The sequence below is a fragment of the Podarcis pityusensis genome (genome assembly GCF_964106645.2).
Source record: "Podarcis pityusensis genome assembly, chromosome: 10".
Taxonomy (NCBI): domain Eukaryota; kingdom Metazoa; phylum Chordata; class Lepidosauria; order Squamata; family Lacertidae; genus Podarcis; species Podarcis pityusensis.
In genome coordinates this window covers 5,053,630-5,078,066 of record NC_138035.1, presented here as the reverse complement: position 1 = coordinate 5,078,066, position 24,437 = coordinate 5,053,630, and the positions used below count along the sequence as shown (strand labels likewise).

Here is a 24,437-nt window from a genome sequence, read left to right as displayed (position 1 = left end):
TGAGGGGAACAGAAGCAGTGATCTGTGGGCCTGACAAGATGTCTCAGGAAGTGTGCTGTCTCCCTGGGGCTAAGATCCAAGATGTAACTAAACGACTGCAAGGAATCATAAAACCCACTGACAAATACCCCTTCCTCTTGGTTCATGTGGGAACCAATGACACTGCAAGCAATAGCCTCCAGAAGATCAAAAGAGACTACGAGGCTCTGGGCAGGAAATTGAAGCAATTAAATGCACAAATTGTCATCTCATCTGTCCTCCCAGTTGAACGATGTGGCCCAGGGAGAGAGGGAAAAATAGTGGAAGTGAACAGCTGGCTTCGCAAATGGTGTAAACTGGAACGGTTTGGATTCTTAGATCACAGACTGCAGTTTCTTGAAGATGGACTTCTGGCAAGTGATGGGCTGCACCTCACAACGGTTGGGAGGAATGTTTTTGCCAAAAATCTCAGAAACCTCATCAGGAGGGCTTTAAACTGACTAATGTGGGGGAGGGAGACAGTGCTCCTGAAGGTAGGAGTCTATCAATTGATGAAGATGATCATCCAAATGTCATAGACCAAATGGAGCAAACAGCACGCAGACCTAGTGGTGGGAGGACAAAATCCTTAAATAAGAGACAGGGGGGAATGATTAATGGACTTCAATGTCTGTACACTAATGTGCAAAGCATGGGAAATAAACAAGATGAGCTTGAGCTCTTGGTACAGCAAACTAAATATGACATAATAGGCATCACTGAAACCTGGTGGGATAAATCCCACGATTGGAATGTAATAATGGAGGGATACAATCTATTTCAGAGAAACAGACCAGACAAGAAAGGAGGAGGAGTGGCGTTATATGTCAGGGATGTGTATACCTGTGAAGAGATCCAAGATTTAGAACCTCAAAGCCAAAGTGAGAGCATTTGGGTCAAAATTAAGGGAGAGAAGAATAACAGTGACCTCATTGTGGGAGTTTACTATAGATCCCCAAGCTAAACTGAGGACATAGATGATGCCTTCCTGGAACAGATGGCCAAGCATGCAAAAGGAAGGGCGATAGTAGTAATGGGGGACTTCAATTACCCGGATATTTGTTGGATGTCAAACTCAGCCAAGAGCATAAGGTCAAACAGATTCCTCACTGGCCTTGCAGACAACTTCATTGTCCAGAAAGTGGGAGAAGCAACAAGAGCAACAGCCATTTTAGATCTGGTCCTAACCAATGTTGATGACCTAGTTAGTGGGGTAGAAGTGGAAGGATCATTAGGCGCGAGTGATCATGCTCTTCTAAAGTTTATTATACAGAGGAAAGGAGCAGCCAAGCATACTAGGACTCAATTTCTTGACTTTAAGAAAGCCGACTACATAAAACTTAGGGAAGTGCTGGGTGAGATCCCATGGACAGTAATACTAAAAGGAAAGGGAGTTCATGATGGCTGGAAGTTTGTTAAGAGGGAGATAGTAAAAGCACAACTTCAGGCAATACCAATGAGACGGAAACATGGAAGGTGCCTAAAGAAGCCAAGGTGGCTATCTAAAGAACTTTTAACTGAGTTAAGATTAAAAAAGGATGTGTACAAAAAATGGAAAAGGGGGGAAACCACCAAAGAGGAATTCAAACAAATAGCCAGCACGTGTAGACATAAAGTCAGAAAAGCTAAAGCACAGAATGAACTCAGGCTTCCTAGAGAGGTTAAAAGCAAGAAAAAAGGCTTCTATGGGTATGTTCGTAGCAAAAGGAAGAACAAAGAAACAGTGGGGTCACTCAGAGGAGAAGATGGTGAAATGCAAACAGGGGACACAGAAAGGGCTGAACTCCTCAATGCCTTCTTTGCCTCAGTCTTCTCCGATAAAGAAAACAATGCCCGACCTGAAGAATTTGGAGCAAATGATTCAGCAGAGGAAACACAGCCCAGAATAACTAAGGAGATAGTACAAGAATACTTGGCTAGTTTAGATGTATTCAAGTCTCCAGGGCCAGATGAACTGCATCCAAGAGTATTAAAAGAACTGGCAGATGTGATCTCAGAACCACTGGCAGTCATCTTTGAGAATTCCTGGAGAACAGGCAAAGTCCCGGCAGACTGGAGGAGGGCAAATGTCATCCCTATTTTCAAAAAGGGGAAAAGAGAGGACCCAAATAATTACCGCCCAGTCAGTCTGACATCAATACCAGGGAAGATTCTGGAGCAGATCATTAAGCAAACAGTCTGTGAGCACCTAGAAAGGAATGCTGTGATCACCAATAGTCAGCATGGATTTCTGAAAAATAAGTCATGTCAGACTAACCTGATCTCGTTTTTTGACAGAATTACAAGCCTGGTAGATGAAGGAAACGCAGTGGATGTAGCCTACCTTGATTTCAGCAAGGCATTTGACAAGGTGCCCCATGATATTCTTGTAGAGATGCTGGTAAAATGTGGTCTTGACTATGCTGCCACTCAGTGGATTTGTAACTGGCTGACTGACCGAACCCAAAGGGTGCTCATCAATGGTTCCTCTTCATCCTGGAGAAGAGTGACTAGTGGGGTGCCACAGGGTTCTGTCTTGGGCCCGGTCTTATTCAACATCTTTATCAACGACTTGGATGATGGACTCAAGGGCATCCTGATCAAATTTGCAGATGACACCAAACTGGGAGGGGTGGCTAACACCCCAGAGGACAGGATCACACTTCAAAACGACCTTGACAGATTAGAGAACTGGGCCAAAACAAACAAGATGAATTTTAACAGGGAGAAATGTAAAGTATTGCACTTGGGCAAAAAAATGAGAGGCACAAATACAAGATGGGTGACACCTGGCTTGAGAGCAGTACATGTGAAAAGGATCTAGGAGTCTTGGTTGACCACAAACTTGACATGAGCCAACAGTGTGACGCGGCAGCTAAAAAAGCCAATGCAATTCTGGGCTGCATCAATAGGAGTATAGCATCTAGATCAAGGGAAGTAATAGTGCCACTGTATTCTGCTCTGGTCAGACCTCACCTGGAGTACTGTGTCCAGTTCTGGGCACTTCAGTTCAAGAAGGACACTGACAAACTGGAACGTGTCCAGAGGAGGGCAACCAAAATGATCAAAGGCCTGGAAACGATGCCTTATGAGGAATGGCTAAGGGAGCTGGGCATGTTTAGCCTGGAGAAGAGGAGGTTAAGGGGTGATATGATAGCCATGTTCAAATATATAAAAGGATGTCACATAGAGGAGGGAGAAAGGTTCTTTTCTGCTGCTCCAGAGAAGCGGACACGGAGCAATGGATCCAAACTACAAGAAAGAAGATTCCACCTAAACATTAGGAAGAACTCCCTGACAGTAAGAGCTGTTTGACAGTGGAATTTGCTGCCAAGGAGTGTGGTGGAGTCTCCTTCTTTGGAGGTCTTTAAGCAGAGGCTTGACAACCATATGTCAGGAGTGCTCTGATGGTGTTTCCTGCTTGGCAGGGGGTTGGACTCGATGGCCCTTGTGGTCTCTGCCAACTCTATGATTCTATGATTCTATGATTCTATGATTCTATGATTCTATGATTCTATGATTCTATGATTCTATGATTCTATGATTCTATGATTCTATACAACGCCTTCCCCAGATAAATGGAATTAAAGAAAAGTTCAGCTGTAATCTGCCTGGAGCCCCTGTCAGGGAAAAAGGCAGAATTAATTTTAAGATGTATTTTAATTAATTGATGTCTGTTTTTATGCAATTTGTGTTGTTTTTATGATGTTAGTTGCTCTGAGCCCGGCCTTGGCCGGGGAGGGCAGGCTACAAATAAAAATTTACTATTATTACCACAACAACAGCAATGAAAATGCTCAGGAACATATCAAAGAGCAAATCCTATTGAACTCAGTCAGACTTACTTCTGAGTAAGAATGCTCAGGACTGCAGTGTAAGGCTGGCCAGTCTTTACCCAGTTACCTGGGAGTAAGCTCCATTGAACATAGTGGGACTTACTTCTGAGTAGATAGTGTAAGACTCCCTGTACAATTGAACAGTCCCTGCATTTTTGCTAAGAAATGTCTGGCTGTGGAAGCATTGCAATATAAGAATTTAAAATGGATTGCTTACATTCTCTTCAGAATTATAGGAAGGGCTTTTTATGACAGCTTCAGAACGTCCTTCATTTGGTGGAGGTATTTTCTTTTCAGTAGAAATGGGACTCTGTTTTTGCACCCACACACCACTTTGTTTCTGTTGATCTTTTTCCAGCTCTGATTTTATGTTCTCCACATTTCCACGTCAGTCTGCATTATTTTTAAGTCCTCGTGAAAATTTGTTGATATTTTGGTGTGAATTTCTCCCAAAGAACACATTCCCCCCCCCTGTGCAATTTTGCCTAATATACTCCCCCCCGTAAACCAATTTTCCCTGATAGAAAGAATAATATACACATTTTTTTTTGCATACTTTACCCCAGTGTTTGCATTTCTGCCCATATCGTGCGGCTGGAGTATCGCATTCCAAAACTCAGACAACTCTGGATTTTGAAGGACGGCTGTGTTTTGGTTTGTGGGTTGTTTAGGAAAGTGCAAATGAGTGTGATGTAGTAGTCAGAATGCCTGGCCAGGACTTGAGAGAGACCCGAGTTCAAATCCCACACTCGCCCATGAAGCTCACTGCCTCTCAACCTAACCTACCTCTGAGGGTTGTTGCAGGGATCAAATGAGAACTCTGCACACCACCTTTAGCTTGGTGGAGAAAAAGGTGGGATATAAATGTGGTAAACAAACAAACCAACCAGGTAGGTTCATCTTTAATTTCAAACTGAACAGAGTCTCTCCGCTCCCCTAGCTGCAGGGGACTGAAACAGCTTGCTATCTTGAAAAGTACAGCCATCAATCGATTCCATCTGCCAAGTCCCATTTCTCTGTCTTCTTGGTACCTAGCTCACTGCTCAACCATGACAGCATGGAAATGTACATTATCCGACTTTGATTTGGTGTTGAAACACAGCGGTCGCTTCCAACATTGGCACCAGAGGCAAACAAGAGCACCCACCTTCACCTCGAACCCGTGCAAGAAAGATTGAGTTCCCTAAGGAAGGGAAGTTGTCATCATTTCTAACAGACACAGGGATGTTGAGTACACTGCAAAATGGGGGGGGGGGGAGGGAATGGGGATATTTTCCAAAGCTATCCCACTGATGATGACTCAGATGTAGAATCTGACGTTGACAGTGACATGGAGAATACTGAGGTGAGTTCCACTGATACACTGTAGGGCATGTGCCTGATACGCAGATCAGAAGGAGCTATGAAGGGTGAGAGACTCACCAGGTATGCGCACAAGTATGCTAACACAGCTGTTGCAGATTTAGCTGCGGCTAGTAGCTTGACGCAGGTCTTGGAACCCAAAGTCTTGAAAGAGGTACAAGGTTTGTCCTCAAAGGACGGGAAACCATGCCCAAAGGCTGTAAGGGTAGACACTGCTTCCTCAGAGAGGAACAGAGCTAGAGCTCTAGTCCCATGGAAGGAGGGTAACCAGAAGTGCAAGATGGTAAGGCCCAAGGCTAGTCCTGTTGCAGGTAGTTCCAAGGGTGGAACGGGTGATACAGGGGTATACTATGTGCATGACATCTGTGGGAGGGGAATCAGAGCTTACAGGGATAACAGCTCAGAGTCCAGTGACAACAGAGACCATGGCAACAGAAACCAGCTGCGACCAGAGCAACGTGCTGAACTGGGTGATTGACAGTGGAGCTTCACATCACCTGGTGCCATCTGGTGGTTTGCTGCAGAACTGCAAGGCTTTGAAAACTGGACACACTGTTTCTCTTGCAGATGGATACAAACGTGAACTAATCATGTCTGGCTCTCTGTATTGTTCTTTGTTACAGGAGGATATTCAAGCTTACGTCGTTCCAGAGATGACTTGTTGTCTGTTTTCTGTTCCTGCTCTGGTTGCTGACGGTTTCAGAGTGTGTTTTGAAAATAACATGTGCTATTTTCACATGTTAGCCAGTCTGGGCGGGGCCAAGTTCATTCTTTTGCTAGTAGATGATTTTTTACAAAATGGCTGGGTTTTCATACTTAAGCACAAGGGAGAAGCTGCAGCTCTGGTGAAAGACTGGATAACTGCGGTTGAGTTACAGTTCTTACTGCGTGTTAAGATCTTTCAGTCAGATCACGGTGGAGAGTTCACCGGGTCTGCGCTGCAGAGCATCTTCCACCAGAAAGGGATACGTCACAGGCTGACTGTTCCGAATTCTCCCCAGGAGAATGGAATTGCGGAATGCTGGAACAGAACGCTGCAGGAGGCAGTTGAGGTGCAGCTTTTTTTATATATATATAATTTTTTATTAAAGTTTTAAACAACAAAAGAAAAAAAAACAACACACACAAAAAACAGTACAAAACTCAACAATAAAAAACACAAAACATAACAATTAAAAACAAACTCTCTTTTCCATTTCCAATTTTAAAATACTTATTTTCTGGACTTCCTCATACCTCCCTCTTTTGTATTCCAATCCACATTATTTGTCCAGCAGTTTCTTTTCCACTTTTTTAATCCCAATTTTTAACTTAATAAAATGTTAAAATATATACCTTCAACTTTTTTAAACCTAATCCTTGATCTTAATATCATATAACTTTAAAATTTTCCCTTTTAATATCAAATTTCCATTTCTTTAAACATCTTTAATCTTGATCTTTAATCTTAATCTATCCTTTAATCTTAATCTATCTTGAGGTGCAGCTTTTTGTTGCAGGTTTGCCTCAGCAGTTTTGGGGAGAAGCATGGAAATCCGCAACATTAACTCTTAACCGCTATTATTGTTCTGTTGTAGGGGACACACCCTATTTTCTGCTGCACGGGAAGAAGCCAAGGTGCATTTCTTCTGTGTATTTGGCTGTGAGCCTTGGGTCCTTGTGCCAAAGGCCAAGCACAGAAAAGGTGGACCTAGGATGATCTTCTGTGGGTATAAGGCAGGAACCAATGGGGGGAGGTTTGCCTATCCAGAAGGCAATCAGTTCAGGGTTATAGTCAGCAGGAGTGCTGAGTTCTGTGAGCAGAGTGGGTGGAAATGCATACATGGGAATCCTGATGTTCTTTCAGAGAGGCTGCTTGCCTCTGCTGATGAGGGAGAGCTAGAAACTGATCCTGCTGCTGACGCGCAGAGTCCAGACCCAGAGCAGGAACAGCCAAGGGCATCTCCTAAAGTTGTCAAGTTAGAGGAAAAGAGTGCACCTTCCTCACCCACAAGTCCAGTTGAGAAGGTCAGGAGGCACAGAAAGTCAGAGGGGGAGTTCTCTGAAGCCAAGGACACTCTAGCTGGCCCTAGTGGGTTAGAGGGGGTACCTGAAGTTGTGCTGAGGTGTTCAACTTGTGCCACTAAGGGTAAACCACCCTACAGGTTTGAGGTCACTAGTGTGTAGGTTGGTGTAGCTCACTGTGAACCTGAGAGTTATGTGGAAGTTCTGAAATTGCCTGAAGCAGAACCCAGGAAATGGCAAGAGGCAATGCGGAAGGAGATGAACTCAATGGAGTCTCTAGGTGAATTCTCCATCACGACACTGCCAGCAGGTAAACAGGCTGTGAGCAGCTGTTGGGTTTACCATTTTAAACCCACAGCAACTGGAGAACTACAGTACAAGGCTAGGCTGGTAGCCAGAGGCTGCATTACACCGAGGTGTATGCTCCTACTTCCCGGAGTGAAACAGCGCATGCTCTTAGCCATTGCTGCACAGAGAGGTCATCAAGTGCATCACTTTGATGTGGATGTAGCCTACTTGAACTCAGACCTCAAGGAGGATCTGTACATGCTTCCTCCTCCAGGGTTTGAGGCCAATAGGCCAGATGCAATGTGGAAACTTCACAAGTCCATTTACGGACTGAAACAGGTGGCCAAGAACTGCAACTTGTGTCTGAATGAAGCCTTAGAGAGTTTAGGTTTCAAGAGGAGACTTGCTGACAGCTGCCTGTACCTGAAAGGGTCAGGAGAGTCACAAGAACTGGTCTTGAACTTTGTGGATGATATAGTTTATGTGGCAAGGACAGAGAAGCAGGTTCAAGGCTTTGCCACAAGGCTTGGAAAAGGGTTGCAACTCAAGAACCTAGGTTCAGTGAAAGTTCACCTAGGAGTCCAGATAGAGAGGTCTGAAGACGGAAGCTTCTTGCTCAGTCAAAAAGGCAAGATTGAGCAGTTGCTTGAGAAGTTCAGAATGTCTGAATGTGCAGGGGTCAGAACACCCATGGAGACAAGCTACGTGGAAAACAGTCAGCAAGTAGAATGCGCTGAGTTCAAAAATGCTGAGATCTTTCAGTCAGCTCTGGGTAGTCTGTTGTATCTGTCCCAGTGGAGCAGACCTGACATAGCTTTTGCTACGAATCCGCTCAGCATGGAAGCTAAAAACCCAAGTGTGCAGGCCTGCAATGGTATCAAGAGGGTGCTGCGTTACCTACAGGATACCAAGGATTTCTGTCTCAAGCTGTCAGCTAAGGGTGAAGCCAAGCTGATGTGCTGGACAGATAGCGATTGGGCAAATCTGGACGACAGGAAGTCCATGACTGGGATGGTAATAAAGTTTGGGGACTCTTTAGTTGGGTGGAAGTCCCGGAACCAAAGTCTCATTGTGCTTTCCTCTACTGAAGCTGTATTCAGCGCACTGTCTGAGCTTTGCCGGGAAGTGGAATTCTATGTCTGTTTGGTTCAAGAACTCTGCGGGGATCGTTGTTTGCCAGTCACTGTGTGAGAGGACAATCACCCCTGCTTGAAGTTGGCAGAGACTGGGCAGTTTAAGGCCAGAACCATACACCTAGACATCCGTTTTATCTAGTTAGGCTTGGTGCAGCTGCAGTACTGTCTAAGCCAGAAGAATTTGGCAGTTGAGTTTACTAAACCTTTGAATTTCCAGAGGCACAGTGAATTCATAGTCCCACTTTATTCTGGCTTGGTCGGATAACACCTGGAATACTGTGTACAGTTCTGGGCACCATGCGCTGCCAAATACAGCAGTTCTTTCCAAGGATATCAGGACAAAAGGAATGAGGAGGTAGAAGGGGAACCAAAACAGTTTTATTAACAAATAAACAGCAGGCATACAAAGCATAAGATAAGACATACCGGACAGGGGCTACCCAATCTCCCCTTCAGCTGCCCGGAGTCCCAGGTAGAGCAGCAGGAGAAAGACCCCGACCGTCGGTCTCCCAGCATCAGGTCCTTTGATCTGGGCAGAAGCTCACCGGGCCCCTCCCACCTATGGCTTTTATAGCCTGCCTTGATGTAATCAAGTGCACGACATTACTCATGATTAATGCAGAGCGGCTGAGAGTCTCCCACTACCTACAGCCGGCATCCAGCCAGCACTTGCAACACAGAAGAACCCAATAAACTCCCGACAGGTGTGTGAAACACAAGAATCCAGCAGACCTCAAACTGGGGATGTTAAAGGGAAAGGGACATGCCACCTAACTCCTCGAAATACAATTGTCTTCCGCATTTCCACTACATACCACAATTTAAGAAGGATGTTGACAAGCTGGATCGTGTTCACCGGAGAATGACCAGGATGATCAGGGGCCTGGAAATGGTTATGAAGAACAGTTAAGGCAGTGATGGCCAAACTCAGCCCTCCAGATGTTTTGGGACTACAACTCCCATCGCCCCTAGCTAACAGGATCATTGGTCAGGGATGATGGGAATTGTAGTCCCAAAACAGCTGGAGAGCCAAGTTTGGCCATCACTGCGTTGAGGGAACTGGGCATGTTTAGCCTGGAGAAGAGGAGAGCCATAGGAGAAATCTGAAGAGCTGTCACAAGGAAGATGGAGCAAGCTTGTTTTCTCCTGTTCTGGAGGGCAGCACTCGGATTCAAATTGCAAGAAAGAAAATTCCGAATAAACATCAGGAAGAACTTTCTGACAGTAAGAGCTGCTCAGCAGTGGAACTGTCTCCCTCTGGAGGTGGTGGGCTCTCCTCCTTCCTTGGAGGTTTTTAAGCAGAGGTTGCATGGCCATCTGTCATGGATGCTCTAGTTGAGATTCCTGCATTGTGGGGGGTTGTACTAGATGACCCCTGGGGTCCCTTCCAACACTACAATTTTATGATTCTATGTTTCTATACTTGGTGGGTAGGGCTGCTTGTTTCTATGCATCATCTTCATGATTACTTAGGGTTTTCCCATTATTTCTGTGCATCCACTAGTAGTAGCAGGACTGTTTATAGTCAAATTAAAAACATAAGAAGAGTATGCAGGATCAGGCCAATGGCCCATCTAGTCCAAGGTTACCAGACGTCCCCGTTTCCCGGAGACAGTCCCTGGATTTACAAATCAGTCCCCATACAAAATCCATTGAAGTCCCCGGATTCATTGAAAAAAATCTGGTAACCTTAATCTACCCCAGCATCCTGTTCTCAGAGGGGCCAACCAGATGTCCCAGTGGGAAGCCCGTGAGCAGGATCCGAGCACAAGAGGCCTCTCCCCTCCTGTCGTTTCTACCAGCTGGGATTCAGAAACATTAATGCCCCTGGCTGTTGAGCCTGAGCACAGCCATCCTGGCTGCTAACCCTCTCCTCCGCGAATCTGTCTCATCCCCTTTTAAAGCCAACTAAGTTGGTGACCTTCATGGCCTCCGGTGTTATACCATTGGGGGAGTGGTGCAGGAAAAACAACTTACTCCTTAACTTAAAGAAAACAAAATAGATTATTGTGGTCTTTAGGAAATGTAAATTGAATATTCAGCCACTCATTATTGAGGGGAAGTGTGTGGAACAGGTCTCGGTGTTTCGATTTCTGGGAATGGAGTTGAGAGATGATCTAACCTGGGGAGAAAACAGTGAAGACCTGATGAAGAGAGCACAGCGGAGGTTATATTTTCTGAGCATCCTCCTGGAAAACAATCTCTCAAAGGACCTGTTGATGACATTTTACCATTGTACTGTTGAGAGTGTATTAACTTATGGTCAGTGTGTGTGGTTTGGGAGCTGCACGGTCAGGCAAAAAACAATGCTGTCCAGGGTTGTGAAGACTGCGGAGAGAATAACTGGGTGCCCTCTTCCCACCTTGGATCAAATCTACACTTCCAGGTGTCATAAGAAAGCTGCAGGGATAGCGCAGGAAAGTGCACACCCTGGAAATGATCTCTTTCAGCTTCTGCGTTCTGGAAAAAGGTCCAGGGTTATAAAGACTTGGACTAGACGCCTGAGAAACAATTTCTATCCAAATGCGATTTTGGTTTTAAACACAGTGTAAGGTAGTCTCTATGGGAGTATATTGCATTTAAAAATGGGGCATCAGAGTTTTTAGGGGGCTAACCAGGTTGGGATAGTTGGGATAGCAGGCTTGTTGGTTTTTGAATGTCTTATGTAGATTTTTTCAATTTCGTTGTTCTGCATGGGACAATGACAATAAAGATTATTGCACTGTATTGTATCATAATATAAGCCTCACTTCCCCCCCAAATTCTGAACATGAAAAGTTAAAGTGCGGCTTATATTCGCGACCTTACTGTATGAAGCCAGGAGCACGGGGTAAACAGCACCAGGAGCGTGGCAAAACGGTGCCCACCCTGTGCATAGGCCGCCGTCTGGAAAGGGAGAGAGTGAGGAAGGGGAAAGGCCGCCAGCAACGCAGCCCGGCTCCCCCCCCCCGCACCCAGTATGCAGCCAGGAACAGCGAGGAAGAGAGCGACTAATATTCAGGTATATTTTTTTTCTCCCCACCCCCTCCAATTTTAAAGGTGCAGCTTATATTCAGGTGCGGCTTATATTCGGGCCAATACGTATGTGTTTTGTTTGTGGTGGTGTAATTTCTCTCCACCCCAAAAATGTTACGAGTCCTCTGGTATCCCCATGGACGTTTTGAAGGAGACAGAGGCAGATGTGCAGGAGGATCTCTTTATTGATGTCTCGATACAGAGAAGAGCAAGTCTGGCTCATGAGCGATCTCAAAAGCTGCGACGGCTGGGCAGGCAGGTGAACATGGGCAACGCGGAAGACAAGGACCTACAACTTGGTCCCGTTCTCCAAAGCGCTGAAATTGCCGAAGCCCATTCCTACAGCGGGATTTTGCAGATGTAGTAATTCTCAGCACTGCAATAATTATCATTCCAGTTCATCAAGTCTAGAAAGATGAGGAAGAAGAAACATCAGTTGGAGGAAGCAGTGTTTCTGAACAACAGCTGCTGGAAGCCAGAGGAAGAGAGAGGACTCAGAGTCCTATTTGTGGTTTGAAATTACAATTGCTCTAGGAAACATTTTTTTAAAGGGAGCCTAGTATTACTCATGCTAGCCAGTTTCATCCAGTATAGGGCTAGAGCTACATGCACACTGGTTTGTAAGGAGAAGGGCCTTCTCGGTGGTGGCGCCCGCCCTGTGGAACACCCTCCCATCAGATGTCAAGGAAATAAACAACTATCTGACATTTAGAAGAATGCAGGCTTCCTCAACCTTGGCCCTCCAGACATTTTGGAATACAATTCCCATCATCCCTGACCACTGGTCCTGCTAGCTAGGGATCATGGGAGTTGTAGGCCAAAAACAACTGGAGGGCTGAGGTTGAGGGAGTCTGTTTTAATGTATTTTTAGTCTTTTGTTGGAAGCTGCCCAGAGTGTCTGGGGAAACCCAGCCAGATGAGCAGGGTATAAATAATAAATTATGATTATGATTATTAGCCCTGTTTCAGCTCTTAAAAAGGGGGCGGGTGTAGCTTTGGAGACAAGCAACAGTGATTTCAGGAAGGAGTTCTGACGGGAGGAGATTCCTATATCCCCAGATCTCTGCACCGTACAATAATTATGGCACTATCTTCTTTTGAAATACCTCAACTGTGGGGGCTACTAAACTCCCCCCCCGCCCCGAACTCTGGAAAACCGTGGTAAAGAGTGGATAGAGAGAGAGGATTTCAATTTAGCTGCGAGTAGGTGTGACTTCCAGGATAGTTTTGGAATTAAAACCCAAGCTCAGGTACTTATAATAGCATTGTTGTTCAATAGGTTTACAGTGGTACCTACGGTTAGGAACTTAATTCGTTCTGGAGGTCCATTCTTATCCTGAAACTGTTCTTAACATGAGGTGCCATTAGCGAAAGTGCACCTCCCGCTGCGTGCAGGCCTCCAGTGCGCGATTTCCGCTCACACCCTGGGGCAAAGTTTGCATACGGGAGCAAATACTTCCGGGTTAGCGCAGCTCGTAATCCAACGCATGCGCTACCAGAAGCGTTCATATCTAGAGGTATTTGTGAGGTTTTCTCCTCTTCCCCAAAATCACCACTTTAGGTTTAGAATGATTGACTGTCAACTGCTCTTTTGTGCAAAAGACATTCAACTTCCCCAAAAGTCTCCACATCCCAATTAAGGTAGCAGAAATCAAAACAGTACCGTCGGCATACAAAAGAACTGTGAGTTTGACATCCTCAACAGAAACAGGAAAATATTCTAGACCTCTTAGTTCTTGAACAATATCATTTATATCAAAATTGGGCGGACAGGGTGCTAGGAGACATCCCTGTCGGACTCCCCTGTCCTTGTGGATTTGACTAGATAGGCCATTGGCATGACCCATTCGCCTCTTCTTATGTACTGAACTTTTCCTCCATAGGGTCGCTGCTTCTATGCTAGTAGCCAAGAACCTTTCACTTATCTTTAAGGAAACTTTAATCTTTGTTTCATACAAACCTCATGGTGTCCCTTCCAGTGGTGTCCAAACTTTTTTCAAAGAGGGCCAGATTTGATGAAGTGAAGGGCCGTGAGGGCCGACCAAAGGGCCAACCAAAGGTACTGACCTTTTTTTAAAGTTTTTTTTAAAGATTGATGTTGTTGAGTTTTCTTAGAGTTGAAATTCTTGAGCACTTTTTAGGATGGAAGTTGTTGAGGTGTTTTTTAGATTTTACACCAGGAAACAAACCGCCACAGCGGCCAGATTAAACTGACCAGTGGGCTGAATTAGGCCCCCAAAACGGACTTTGGACATGCCTGTGAGTTGTTCTAGAGGAGAGAGAAAACATCTTGGAAACCCTGGTTGCCATATATCTGGGAAACCCAGGACATGTCCTCTTTTGGGGGGGAAACATGCCCATCCGGGCAGATTTTCCCATTTTAAAGGAAATGGTTTTGTTTTGTTTGTTTGTTTCTTGGGGGGCGGGTTAGAGATTTTTGGGGGGGCCACACACATGCTTGGGAGGGCCCTGTGCCCCAGAAGTGGAAGCGCCACAGCAGAGTGAGGCTGTTGCAGCAAAGATCAGGTAGGAGCTGGGGTTCTTCCTCTGCTTGGGTCACCAGCAGCTTGGGCTTGGGCTGACTTGCACGCCGCCGCCTCTGCCAGCCCAAGCTGGCTGTTTTGGTGAAAGGCAGCCTGGGGGTGGGGGTGGGCTTGAATACTTTTCACCCAGTGACAGGAGAAAGGGTGAAGATTCCCCACCCCACAGAGGACAATATACTGCTGTCCTGCACTGATGTACAACCCTGTCAAATGTTGGGTCATGGAGGGGTGAGGTGAAGTGAGAATCTCATCCTCAGGTCTGAGCCAATTCCCCACCTCTGACCAAAGGGCCCCATATAATAATAATAATAATAATAATAATAATACAGTGGTACCTTGGTTTAAGAACAGTACGGTTTAAGAACGATTCCGTTTACAAACTCCGCAAAACAGGAAATAGTGTCTTGGTTTGAGAACTTTACCTCGGTCTGAGAACGGAATCCAAATGGTGGAAGGGCATCGGTGGTGGGAGGCCTCGTTAGGGAAAACATGCCTTGGTTTAAGAACGGGTTTGGTTGAAGAATGGACTTCTGGAACGGATTACGTTCATAAACCGAGGTACCACTGTAATATATTTATATGCCACTCATCTGACTGGGTTGCCCCAGCCATTCTGGGTGGCTTCCAACAAATTAAACCCATTAAGCACAATCTTTACAACCTGTGAAACCCCCCTCCTCACCTACACCATACATCTCGACACAGTGTTGGTTATTTTTGCAGTTGGAGGGTTGTCCAGGTCCCCAAGGCACGTAGCCGAACGAGGCAATATCGGTCCATTTCCACTGTACATTCTGTAAAGGTAAAGGTAAAGGGACCCCTGACCATTAGGTTCAGTCATGGCTGACTCTGGGGTTGTGGCGCTCATCTCACTTTACTGGCCAAGGGAGGCGGCGTACAGCTTCCGGGTCATGTGGCCAGCATGACTAAGCTGCTTCTGGCGAACCAGAGCAGAGCATGGAAACGACGTTTACCTTCCTGCCGGAGCAGTACCTATTTATCTACTTCCACTTTGACATGCTTTTGAACTGCTAGGTTGGCAGGAGCTGGGACCGAGCAACGGGAGCTCACCACGTCACGGGGATTCGAACCGCTGACCTTCTGATTGGCAAGTCCTAGGCTCTGTGGTTTAACCCACAGCACCACAGCAATAAGAGTTGGGGTCTTGACTGAGGAAGGGATGTCCCAACGTGAGGTCAGTCTCCCTTCTGCAGTAAGCGGCTCATGAAAATACAGTGTCTGGTTTTCAGCTGGAGGGATGGGAATAAATCCCAAGGAAGATGAGGCGGTTGGACCTCTCAGACTTGTACTGCTTGGGGGAGATCTAGCCAGGATCAGCTGTTCTCCATCACCCTTCCTACGCCCCTGCCCCCACCCTTCAGCTCTTCTCCCCAGTGTGATTTTACAGCAAGGCTGTCAATGAATTGATTTTCAGCTGGTGGGATCAAATCCCAAGGACTTGTACTGCTTGGGGGAAATCTAGCCAGGATCAACTGTTCTCCATCACCCAGCACAAGAAATGCACCTGCTACATCCCTCTACTCTACAGAAGTGTTAAAGGAAGAAAAGACGGTATGTCCTCCTTTCCAACTGGATAGTCAAATACAGTGGAACCTTGGGTTACATACGCTTCAGGTTACAGACTCCGCTAACCCAGAAATAGTACCTCGGGTTAAGAACTCTGCTTCAGGTTGAGAACAGAAATCGGGCTCCTGCGGGCGGCAGCAGCAGGAGGCACCATTAGCTAAAGTGGTGCTTCAGGTTAAGAACGGACCTCCAGTACGAATTAAGTGCTTAACCTGAGGTACCACTGTATTGCTCCAAGGCTAAGGGGCATATCAACTTTGCTGATTTAAAACCTTATTAAAGTAACATTGTGAGAGTTCTAAATGGGACCTGTGTTGCATCCCATTTGTTTGTTTTTGTTTTTGTTTCAAACATTGCAAATTGTGGACAAAATGGACTGTTTCAAGAGGTGGCAGAGAGATATTTCTAGATTTGTCTGGCAGGGCAAGAAGCCCAGAATAAAATTTAAAATACTAACAGATGCAAAGGAACGAGTTGGATTTGCCCTGCCAGACCTTAAACTTTATTATGAATCAGCAGCTTTTTGCTGGTTGAAAGAATGGCTGCTTCTTGAAAACACTGACATTTTGGATCTAGAAGGTTTTAACAATGTATTTGGATGGCATGCATATCTGTGGTATGATAAGGTCAAAGCGCATAAAGCATTTAAAAATCATATTGTTAGGAAAGCTTTGTTTAATGTTTGGATAAGATATAAGGACTTATTGGAAAATAAAACCCCAAGGTGGCTGTCACCGATGGAAGCGAAAGCCCTGAAAAGGCTCAATATGGAGGTCAAATGGCCGAAATATTGGGAAATTTTAGAACAAGATGGAGATAGATTGAAACTGCAGAGTTTTGAAAAACTAAAAAATAAAGTGCGAGACTGGCTTCATTATTATCAGATAATGGAGGCATACAATTTGGACAAGAAAATTGGCTTCCAGGTGGAAAAATCAAAATTAGAAACAGAACTGTTAGAACCCAAAACTAAGAATTTGTCAAGAATGTATAACTTGCTGCTGAAATGGAATACTCAGGATGAAACGGTGAAATCTGCTATGATTAAATGGGCACAAGATGTTGGACATAATATTATGTTTGCTGACTGGGAACAGTTACGGACCACAGGTATGAAGTTTACGGCATGTAATGCCCTAAGAGAGAATATTATGAAAATGATATACAGGTGGTACATAACCCCAGTCAAGCTTGCAAAAATCTACCATTTGCCCGATAATAAATGTTGGAAATGTAAAGAAACTGAAGGTACATTCTTTCACCTTTGGTGGACGTGCCCAAGGATTAAGGTTTTCTGGGAGATGATTTATAATGAATTAAAAAAGGTATTTAAATATACCTTCTTGAAGAAACCAGAGGCCTTTCTCCTGGGCATAGTCGACCAAACGGTGTTAAAGAAGGACAGAACTTTCTTTATGTATGCTACAACAGCAGCAAGAATACTTATTGCAAAGTATTGGAAGACACAAGATCTACCCACACTGGAGGAATGGCAGATGAAAATGATGGACTATATGGAATTGGCGGAAATGACTGGCAGAATCCGAGACCAGGGAGAAGAGTCGGTGGAAGAAGATTGGAAGAAATTTAAAGACTACTTACAGAAATATTGTAAAATTAATGAATGTTAGAATGATGACGGATTGAAGTTAAGCAGTTTCTAGTGGTAATGGTATAAAAGAATATGGAAAAATTGGTTTTTAATATCTAAAAATTTAATGTTATAATATATCAGGATTAAAGATCAGGATTAAAAAGGAGGGAAAGGAATCGCTGGACTAATAAATTGAATTGGAATACAAAAGAGGGAGGTATGAGGAGGTCTGGGAAACAAGTAAATGTAAGAGAAGTGATGAAAAGATGGAATTGTTTTTAATTGGTTTTTCTTTTTTGTATTTTGTATTTTGTATTTTTATTGTTAATTTCTTTTTAATGTAATCTTTTCCTTTTGAAATTTTAACAAATATCATTTTAAAAAAAACACCTAAATGGGACCTGTGTTGCATCCTGGGGATGCAGGCAGATAGCTACTCTTTGAATTAAGAGCTTCACCAGAGCCCCAGATCCTCCCTTACAGAGATGGGAAGACTAGACCATTTCATTACAGAGGGGGCAGGTTTAGTTGTTGTCTGAGGACTATTCCTGCCTCTGGGTCTGGTCCTGACCGGATGGATACTAGAATCAGCAAGGGATACCCACGTGACCTGAAGGTGCTGCTGTGCAATGCCACGTCAATGATTCATAAGACCACTGCCATCCATGACTTGATCATGGATGGAGGACTTGACCTGGCATGTGTAACACAGACTTGGTTGGATGAAGCAGATGGGCCTGTCCTTGCAGCTGCTTGTCCACTAGGTTTCTCTTACGCACAGCAACCCAGGTCATGTGGGCAGGGAGGAGGTTTTGCAGTGATTTTTAGGAAGTCATTAGTTTGCACCAGGCGTCCTATTGGGAAGACCCAGTTTTCCGAGTGCATGTTCTGGAAGTTGGGCAATAGGGGCAGTACAGGATTCCTTTTGGTGTACCGACCTCCCCGCTGCACCAAGGATTCCCTGCCCGAGCTGCTTCAAGTCATGGTGGATGTTCTCCTGGAGACACCTAGTTTGGTTGTCCTAGGGGATTTTAACATCCATGCCGACGCGACCTTACAAGGGGCCGCTCGGGACTTCGTGGAAAGCATGGCCTCCATGGGGCTGTCCCTGAATAAGTCTGGCCCAACCCATAGCCGCGGACATGCCTTGGACCTGGTGTTTACCTCTATGGATGTTGGTGATCTGACACTAAGTAAAAGCGAAACGAAAGAAGTGCCATGGTCAGATCACTTCCTGGTGCAACTGGACTTCTCTGTGACCCATCCCCTCTGCAGGGAGGTGGGACCAATTTGGATGGTCCGCCCCCGCCACTTAATGGATCCAAATGGTTTCCAGAGAGTGGTAGGGGATGCTTTATCCCATGTTGATGGCCTTTCAGCTGATTCCCTGGTGGCCCACTGGAATGTGGAGTTAACCAGGGCTATTGACTGTTTGGCTCCGAAGCGCCTTCTCCGATTGCATGGAGCCCGGACAGCCCCGTGGTTTTCCACGGATCTGAGGGCAATGAAACAATCGTTGAGACGGCTAGAGCGCCAGTGGTGGATAACTCATTCCGAATCTGACCGGACACAGGTTAGAGCTCAACGTCGAGCCTACCAAGTGGCGATAGCGACGGCGAAGAAGAATTTCTTCACCGCCTCTATTGCATCTGCAGAAAACAGCAGCAGGAGACTTTTTCAGGTGGTTCACAATTTAGTGGAACCACCTGCAACATCGGGGCCCAGTACGGGCCACATGTTCTCCTGCAATGATTTTGCAAAGATTCGGGAAGAAGTAGACTCCACCGTGGGAGCAGGGCCGGGGCGGGAGAGTGCTAGAGTTTTGTCTAGTCAAGTTGAGTGGGATCAATTCCAATCTGTTACCTCCGAGGATGTGGACAGGCTGCTTGGACGAGTGAAACCAATCACCTGTCTCCTGGATCCTTGCCCATCCTGGCTTATAAAAGCTAGCCGGGAAGGACTGGGCGATGGGCTTCGTGGGGTGGTGAATGCTTCCCTCCGTGAGGGAGCCTTCCCAGACCCGCTGAAAGAGGCAGTTATTAAACAGCTTCTTAAAAAACCATCTTTAGATGCGGCCACGATGGCCAACTATCACCCAGTCTCAAATCTTCCATTCTTGGGCAAGGTGATTGAGCGAGTGGTTGCTGAACAACTCCAGGCACGCCTGGAAGAAGCGGACCATTTGGATCCCTTCCAGTCGGGATTCAGGCCTCATCATGGGACTGAAACTGCCTTGGTCGCACTGGTTGATGATCTCCGGCGGGCTAGGGACAAAGGTGAGAGCTGTTTCCTAGTTCTGCTGGATCTCTCAGCGGCGTTTGATACCATCGACCATAACATCCTTCTGGACCGTCTTGAGGGGCTGGGAGCTGGGGGCACTGTCATACAGTGGTTCCGCTCCTTCCCCCTGGTTCATGTTCAGAAAGTGGTGGTGGGGGATGAGTGTTCAGACCCCTGGGCTCTCACTTGTGGGGTGCCTCAGGGTTCTGTCCTCTCCCCCATGCGTTTCAACATTTACATGCAGCTGCTGGGAGAGATCATCAGGAGGTTTGGGCTGGGTGTTCATCAGTATGTGGATGATACCCAGCTGTACCTCTCTTTCAAATCAGAACCAGTGAAGGCAGTGAAGGTCCTGTGTGAGTGTCTGGAGGCGGTTGGAGGATGGATGGCGGCTAACAGATTGAGGTTGAATCCTGACAAGACAGAAGTACTGTTTTTGGGGGACAGGAGGTGGGCAGGTGTGGAGGATTCCCTGGTCCTTAATGGGGTAACTGTGCCCCTGAAGGACCAGGTGCGCAGCCTGGGAGTCATTTTGGACTCACAACTGTCCATGGAGGCACAGGTTAAATCTGTGTCCAGGGCAGCTGTTTACCAGCTCCATCTGGTACGTAGGCTGAGACCCTATCTGCCTGCGGACTGTCTTGCCAGAGTGGTACATGCTCCGGTTATCTCCTGCTTGGACTACTGCAATGCACTCTACGTGGGGCTACCTTTGAAAGTGACTCGGAAACTACAACTAATCCAGAATGCAGCAGCTAGACTGGTGACTGGGGGCGGCCGCCGAGACAATATAACACCGGTCTTGAAAGACCTACATTGGCTCCCAGTACGTTTCCGAGCACAATTCAAAGTGTTGGTGCTGACCTTTAAAGCCCTAAATGGCCTCAGTCCAGTATACCTGAAGGAGCGTCTCCACCCCCATCGTTCTGCCCGGACGCTGAGGTCCAGCACCGAGGGCCTTCTGGCGGTTCCCTCATTGCGAGAAGCAAAGCTACAGGGAACCAGGCAGAGGGCCTTCTCGGTAGTGGCACCCGCCCTGTGGAACGCCCTTCCAGCAGATGTCAAAGCGATAAACAACTACCTGACATTCAGAAGACATCTTAAGGCAGCCCTGTTCAGGGAAGTTTTTAACGTGTGATATTTTACTGTATTTTTGGTTTCTATGGAAGCCGCCCAGAGTGGCTGGGGAGGCCCAGCCAGATGGGCGGGGTATAAATAATAAATTATTATTATTATTATATTAATATCCCTTCCCTGCAGGGAGCTCTCGTCTTCTGAACTGCTCCTCTGTGCCCTTGCCGGCTGCTGTTCCTACTGAGAGGCAAATGAAAAAGAGAGTTTGCCCCCTTTACTTACCTTCCCGCCCCGTTTCTTTCTGAACAGTCCAATCCAGATGGGGCCTTTGATGTCATATGCCGCTGTTATCGCAGAGGCTATACGTCTGTGCTCTTCCTCGCTAAGGATGGAGGCCAGGTGGCTTTTTTGCCCAAACGTTTGGCAGTCCGCCTGGGAGAGAAAAAGAATAAGGGGTTTTGCCCTGGAGGTGAGGGCAGAGAACCCTGGGAAATGTAGTTTGTTAAGAGTGCTGATGTCACGGAGCTCCAATTCCCAGCATCCTTATCAAACCACAGTTCCCAGGATTATCTAGAATTGTCAATATGAAGGAGTGTTTTAAATGTGGTGCGGATGTGAGCCTTATCTTCCGATTCAGAAGGAAAATAATCAACTGGTTTCTACTCTTCATTGAGAAACCAGTTTTATATATTCCTTTTGTTATGTTGGGTGTAGTGAAGGGTTAACCCTCTGTGTCCCGAGACTGAGAGGAGGCGCTTACAAGGGAAGTAAGCCAGGACGTGACGAAAGCAGCTTGGAATGCTGTGCACTGAGTGAAAATTGAAAGCAGTTTGTTGCATCACTGCAAGCAGAGGGAGAAGATGCAGCTTGAATCAGATGGAAGTTGGAGTTTGTAAATACGCTACTTTTGTGCCAATAAAGAGATATTAGGACAGAAGAAACGTTTGGGACTCTTTTACTGCTCTTTCAACACACGCTGCTGTGTAACTCTGCTAATTGCTTCACGATCTACAGAGGCTCCCAGGGGAAGCGTCGCTGGGCGCCGAATAATAAAGCAATAAATCTTTCAAACAGGTTATGGACGGTCAACGCGAAGCATGTAAGAAAGGGCTTTGAAGCTTTATTTGCTGAACGTCAGTTTGATCGACTGCCAAGACTTCAAAGGGCAGATCGGAGGAGGCTGACGGAGAGGGAGCTGAGAGCCACGTTGTCCGGAGTGCCCGGTTTGGCTGCAGAGTGAGTATTATCAGCTGCTCTTGCAAAAGGCCAACAGAAGGGAAGGGAGGCAATGGCTCAGCCCCATGGACATGGCTTTGAGTTTAAACTACCATGTCAGAAACTGGATAGCCAAAATTGGCTGCAGTGGAGCTTTCAAGTGGAGCTGTTGCTGGTGGGGGAGCAGCTTTGGGACGTAGTACAGCCCCCACAGAATGCAGCTGGGAAAGCAGAAGCTGAAAGGGCTGCAGAGCAAAGTGAAGTTGAGAAGCGTGTGCTTGCTTTTTTGGCAGAGAATGTGGATGCTCATCTAGTGCCAGTAGTCCTGGGTGCAAGAAGGCCAGAGGCTGCTTGGCTAGCACTCCGAGAGGCTTGTGGAGCTGGGGTGGGAAGCAAGGGCCGAGACGTGGCTGCCCCAAGGAAAGAGAGGCAAGATGGCGCCGGCCACATTCTTGAGAGCCGATACACAGCTGGGAGGAGCTGGGAGCCCCCACAGGGGGGGCGAAGGGACTGTTGCTGTTGCTGGCAATGCCGCTGGTGTTTTTGCTGAGCCTAGGAGCTGTATGGATGCTGCAACGTGTCTGTGTGAGAAGCCAGGAGAGAGGCCAAGTGTTGAGAGCCCTTTACCCACCAGAGGGGGTGCAGGAAAATGTCCTGGGAGCCTCGTGAGTAGTGGGGGGGCAGTGAGCAGTGAAAGCTCAGAGACGCCTCTTTCTCCAAAAGCTGCCAAGAGTTGTTTACGCCAAGAGCTGAAGCCTAGCCGTGCTGGAGGCTTCAAGGCCGGCCACCTGCAGCAAGTAGAGATAAGAGCTGTGGAGTTGTGTGGGAACACTGAGACAAGTCTGGTCTCCAAGTCAACTGAGAGAGTTGCATCTACGGAAGCTGTGAAGGTCATGGGCAAGTCTGCCGGGGGGAGTCTGTTACCATGACAACCAGAGAGAACATCTGCAGAAGCCCCAAGGAGGGGGGTAGCGAGGAGATTGTTGCCCTGGCGACCCAGGAATGTCAACAGACAGACTTTCTTACTGTCATCATCGACTCTGGTGCGACAAATACGCTAGTGCCATCTAGTGGTCCTTTAAGAAATTGCAGGGCAGTAAAAACTGATAAATTTGTAACGATCGCGGATGGAAGCAGAAAAAGACTAACAGAGACAGGCTTTTTCTTCTGTCCCTTTCTTAAGCATGAAGTCAAAGCTTTTGTGGCACCCGGTTTAACTAACTGTTTATTAAGTGTGCATGATCTACTTGCTGATGGTTTTCATGTGTCTTTTGCAGGTACCAAATGTGAATTTTCCAAGGATGGGAAACACGTGTACACAGTACAGTCTAAAGGCAATTTGTTTGCTGTAAATGTGCCTTTTTCTACAGGAGAGGATGACACCGAAGATGCGAAGGGGCAATGTGTGAATGTGGCGCCCCACCATGGTTGTTCGCATATTTGGCACAGACGCTTCACCCATTTGAATTGGGGATATCTTCAGAAAGCAACAGAGCTGACACAAGGGTGCAAATTTAATGTTTGTGACAAATTTTTAGATTGCAATGCATGTAAACAGGCGAAAATTGTGACATGCTCCTATCCAAAGTCAGAGAGGCAGACCACACAACCCTTTGAGTTAATTCATGCAGATTTGTGTGGACCCATGTCAGTTGAGTCACTGGGAGGATCAAAGTATTCTCTGCTTCTGGTTGATGATTTTTCGAGGTCTGCTTGGACCTTCCCTCTGAAAAAGAAAGGGGAGGCGGCTAAAATGATCAGGGATTGGATCACCGCAGTTGAGGTAACCTTTTCCACCAAAGTTCGTGGCTTTCAAAGTGACAGAGGTTCTGAATTCACTGGTTCTGCTTTACAGGATTTCTTTAGGGAGAAGGGGATTACCCACAGATTGCCCGCTCCTTACTCTCCGCAACAGAATGGAGTCGCAGAGAGAAAGAACAGGACGGTGGAGGAAGCTGTGTCTGCGATCCTGTGGGACGCAGGGCTACCTCAGAAATATTGGTCTGAAGCCTGGAGATTTGTGGTTCATACGCAGAATAGAGTGCACAACTCAAGTGTAGGAAATACGCCGTATTTCTTACTGCATGGAAAGAAGCCTAAGGTACACTACCTTCGTGTGTTTGGTTGTGAGGCTTGGGTGCTTATTCCAAAGGCTCTACGCAAGAAAGGTGAGCCAAGATCTAAAAGAATGATCTTTGTAGGGTATGAGCCTGGCTCAAAGGCCTGGCGGTTTGCGTACCCAAGTGGAAACCAGTCTGGGTTGGTTATCAGCAATAGCGCTGAATTCTGTGAGCAAGCCGGGTGGAGACGTCTGCATGCTAATCCAGACGTGATTCCACAGCCGTTCTATGACTCAGACATTGAGGAGGAAGAGGAACTTGTTGCTGGGGACCACGGTCCAGAGCAACAGGATCCACCACAGGGACAGAGTCCAAGGCAGGGACAGCTCAGGATCCCTCAGAGGGGAGAACCTAGATCACCTCCTCAGGCAAGTGTCAAGTTTGAG

The 24,437-nt window shown here is 46.5% G+C and overlaps 1 protein-coding gene across 1 annotated transcript; it reads right to left on the bottom strand.

Annotated features, from left to right (window-relative positions):
- Positions 1-11,925: 11,925 nt before the first annotated feature.
- Positions 11,926-22,826, bottom strand: LOC308457788 (C-type lectin BpLec-like; the record flags this gene model as incomplete). Its single annotated transcript, XM_080971960.1, has 4 exons — positions 11,926-12,045; positions 14,864-14,975; positions 20,999-21,148; positions 22,563-22,826. The coding sequence occupies 4 exons, from the start codon at positions 22,824-22,826 to the stop codon at positions 11,978-11,980; spliced, it is 594 nt and encodes a 197-aa protein (XP_080828086.1). The 3' UTR covers positions 11,926-11,977.
- Positions 22,827-24,437: the final 1,611 nt, after the last annotated feature.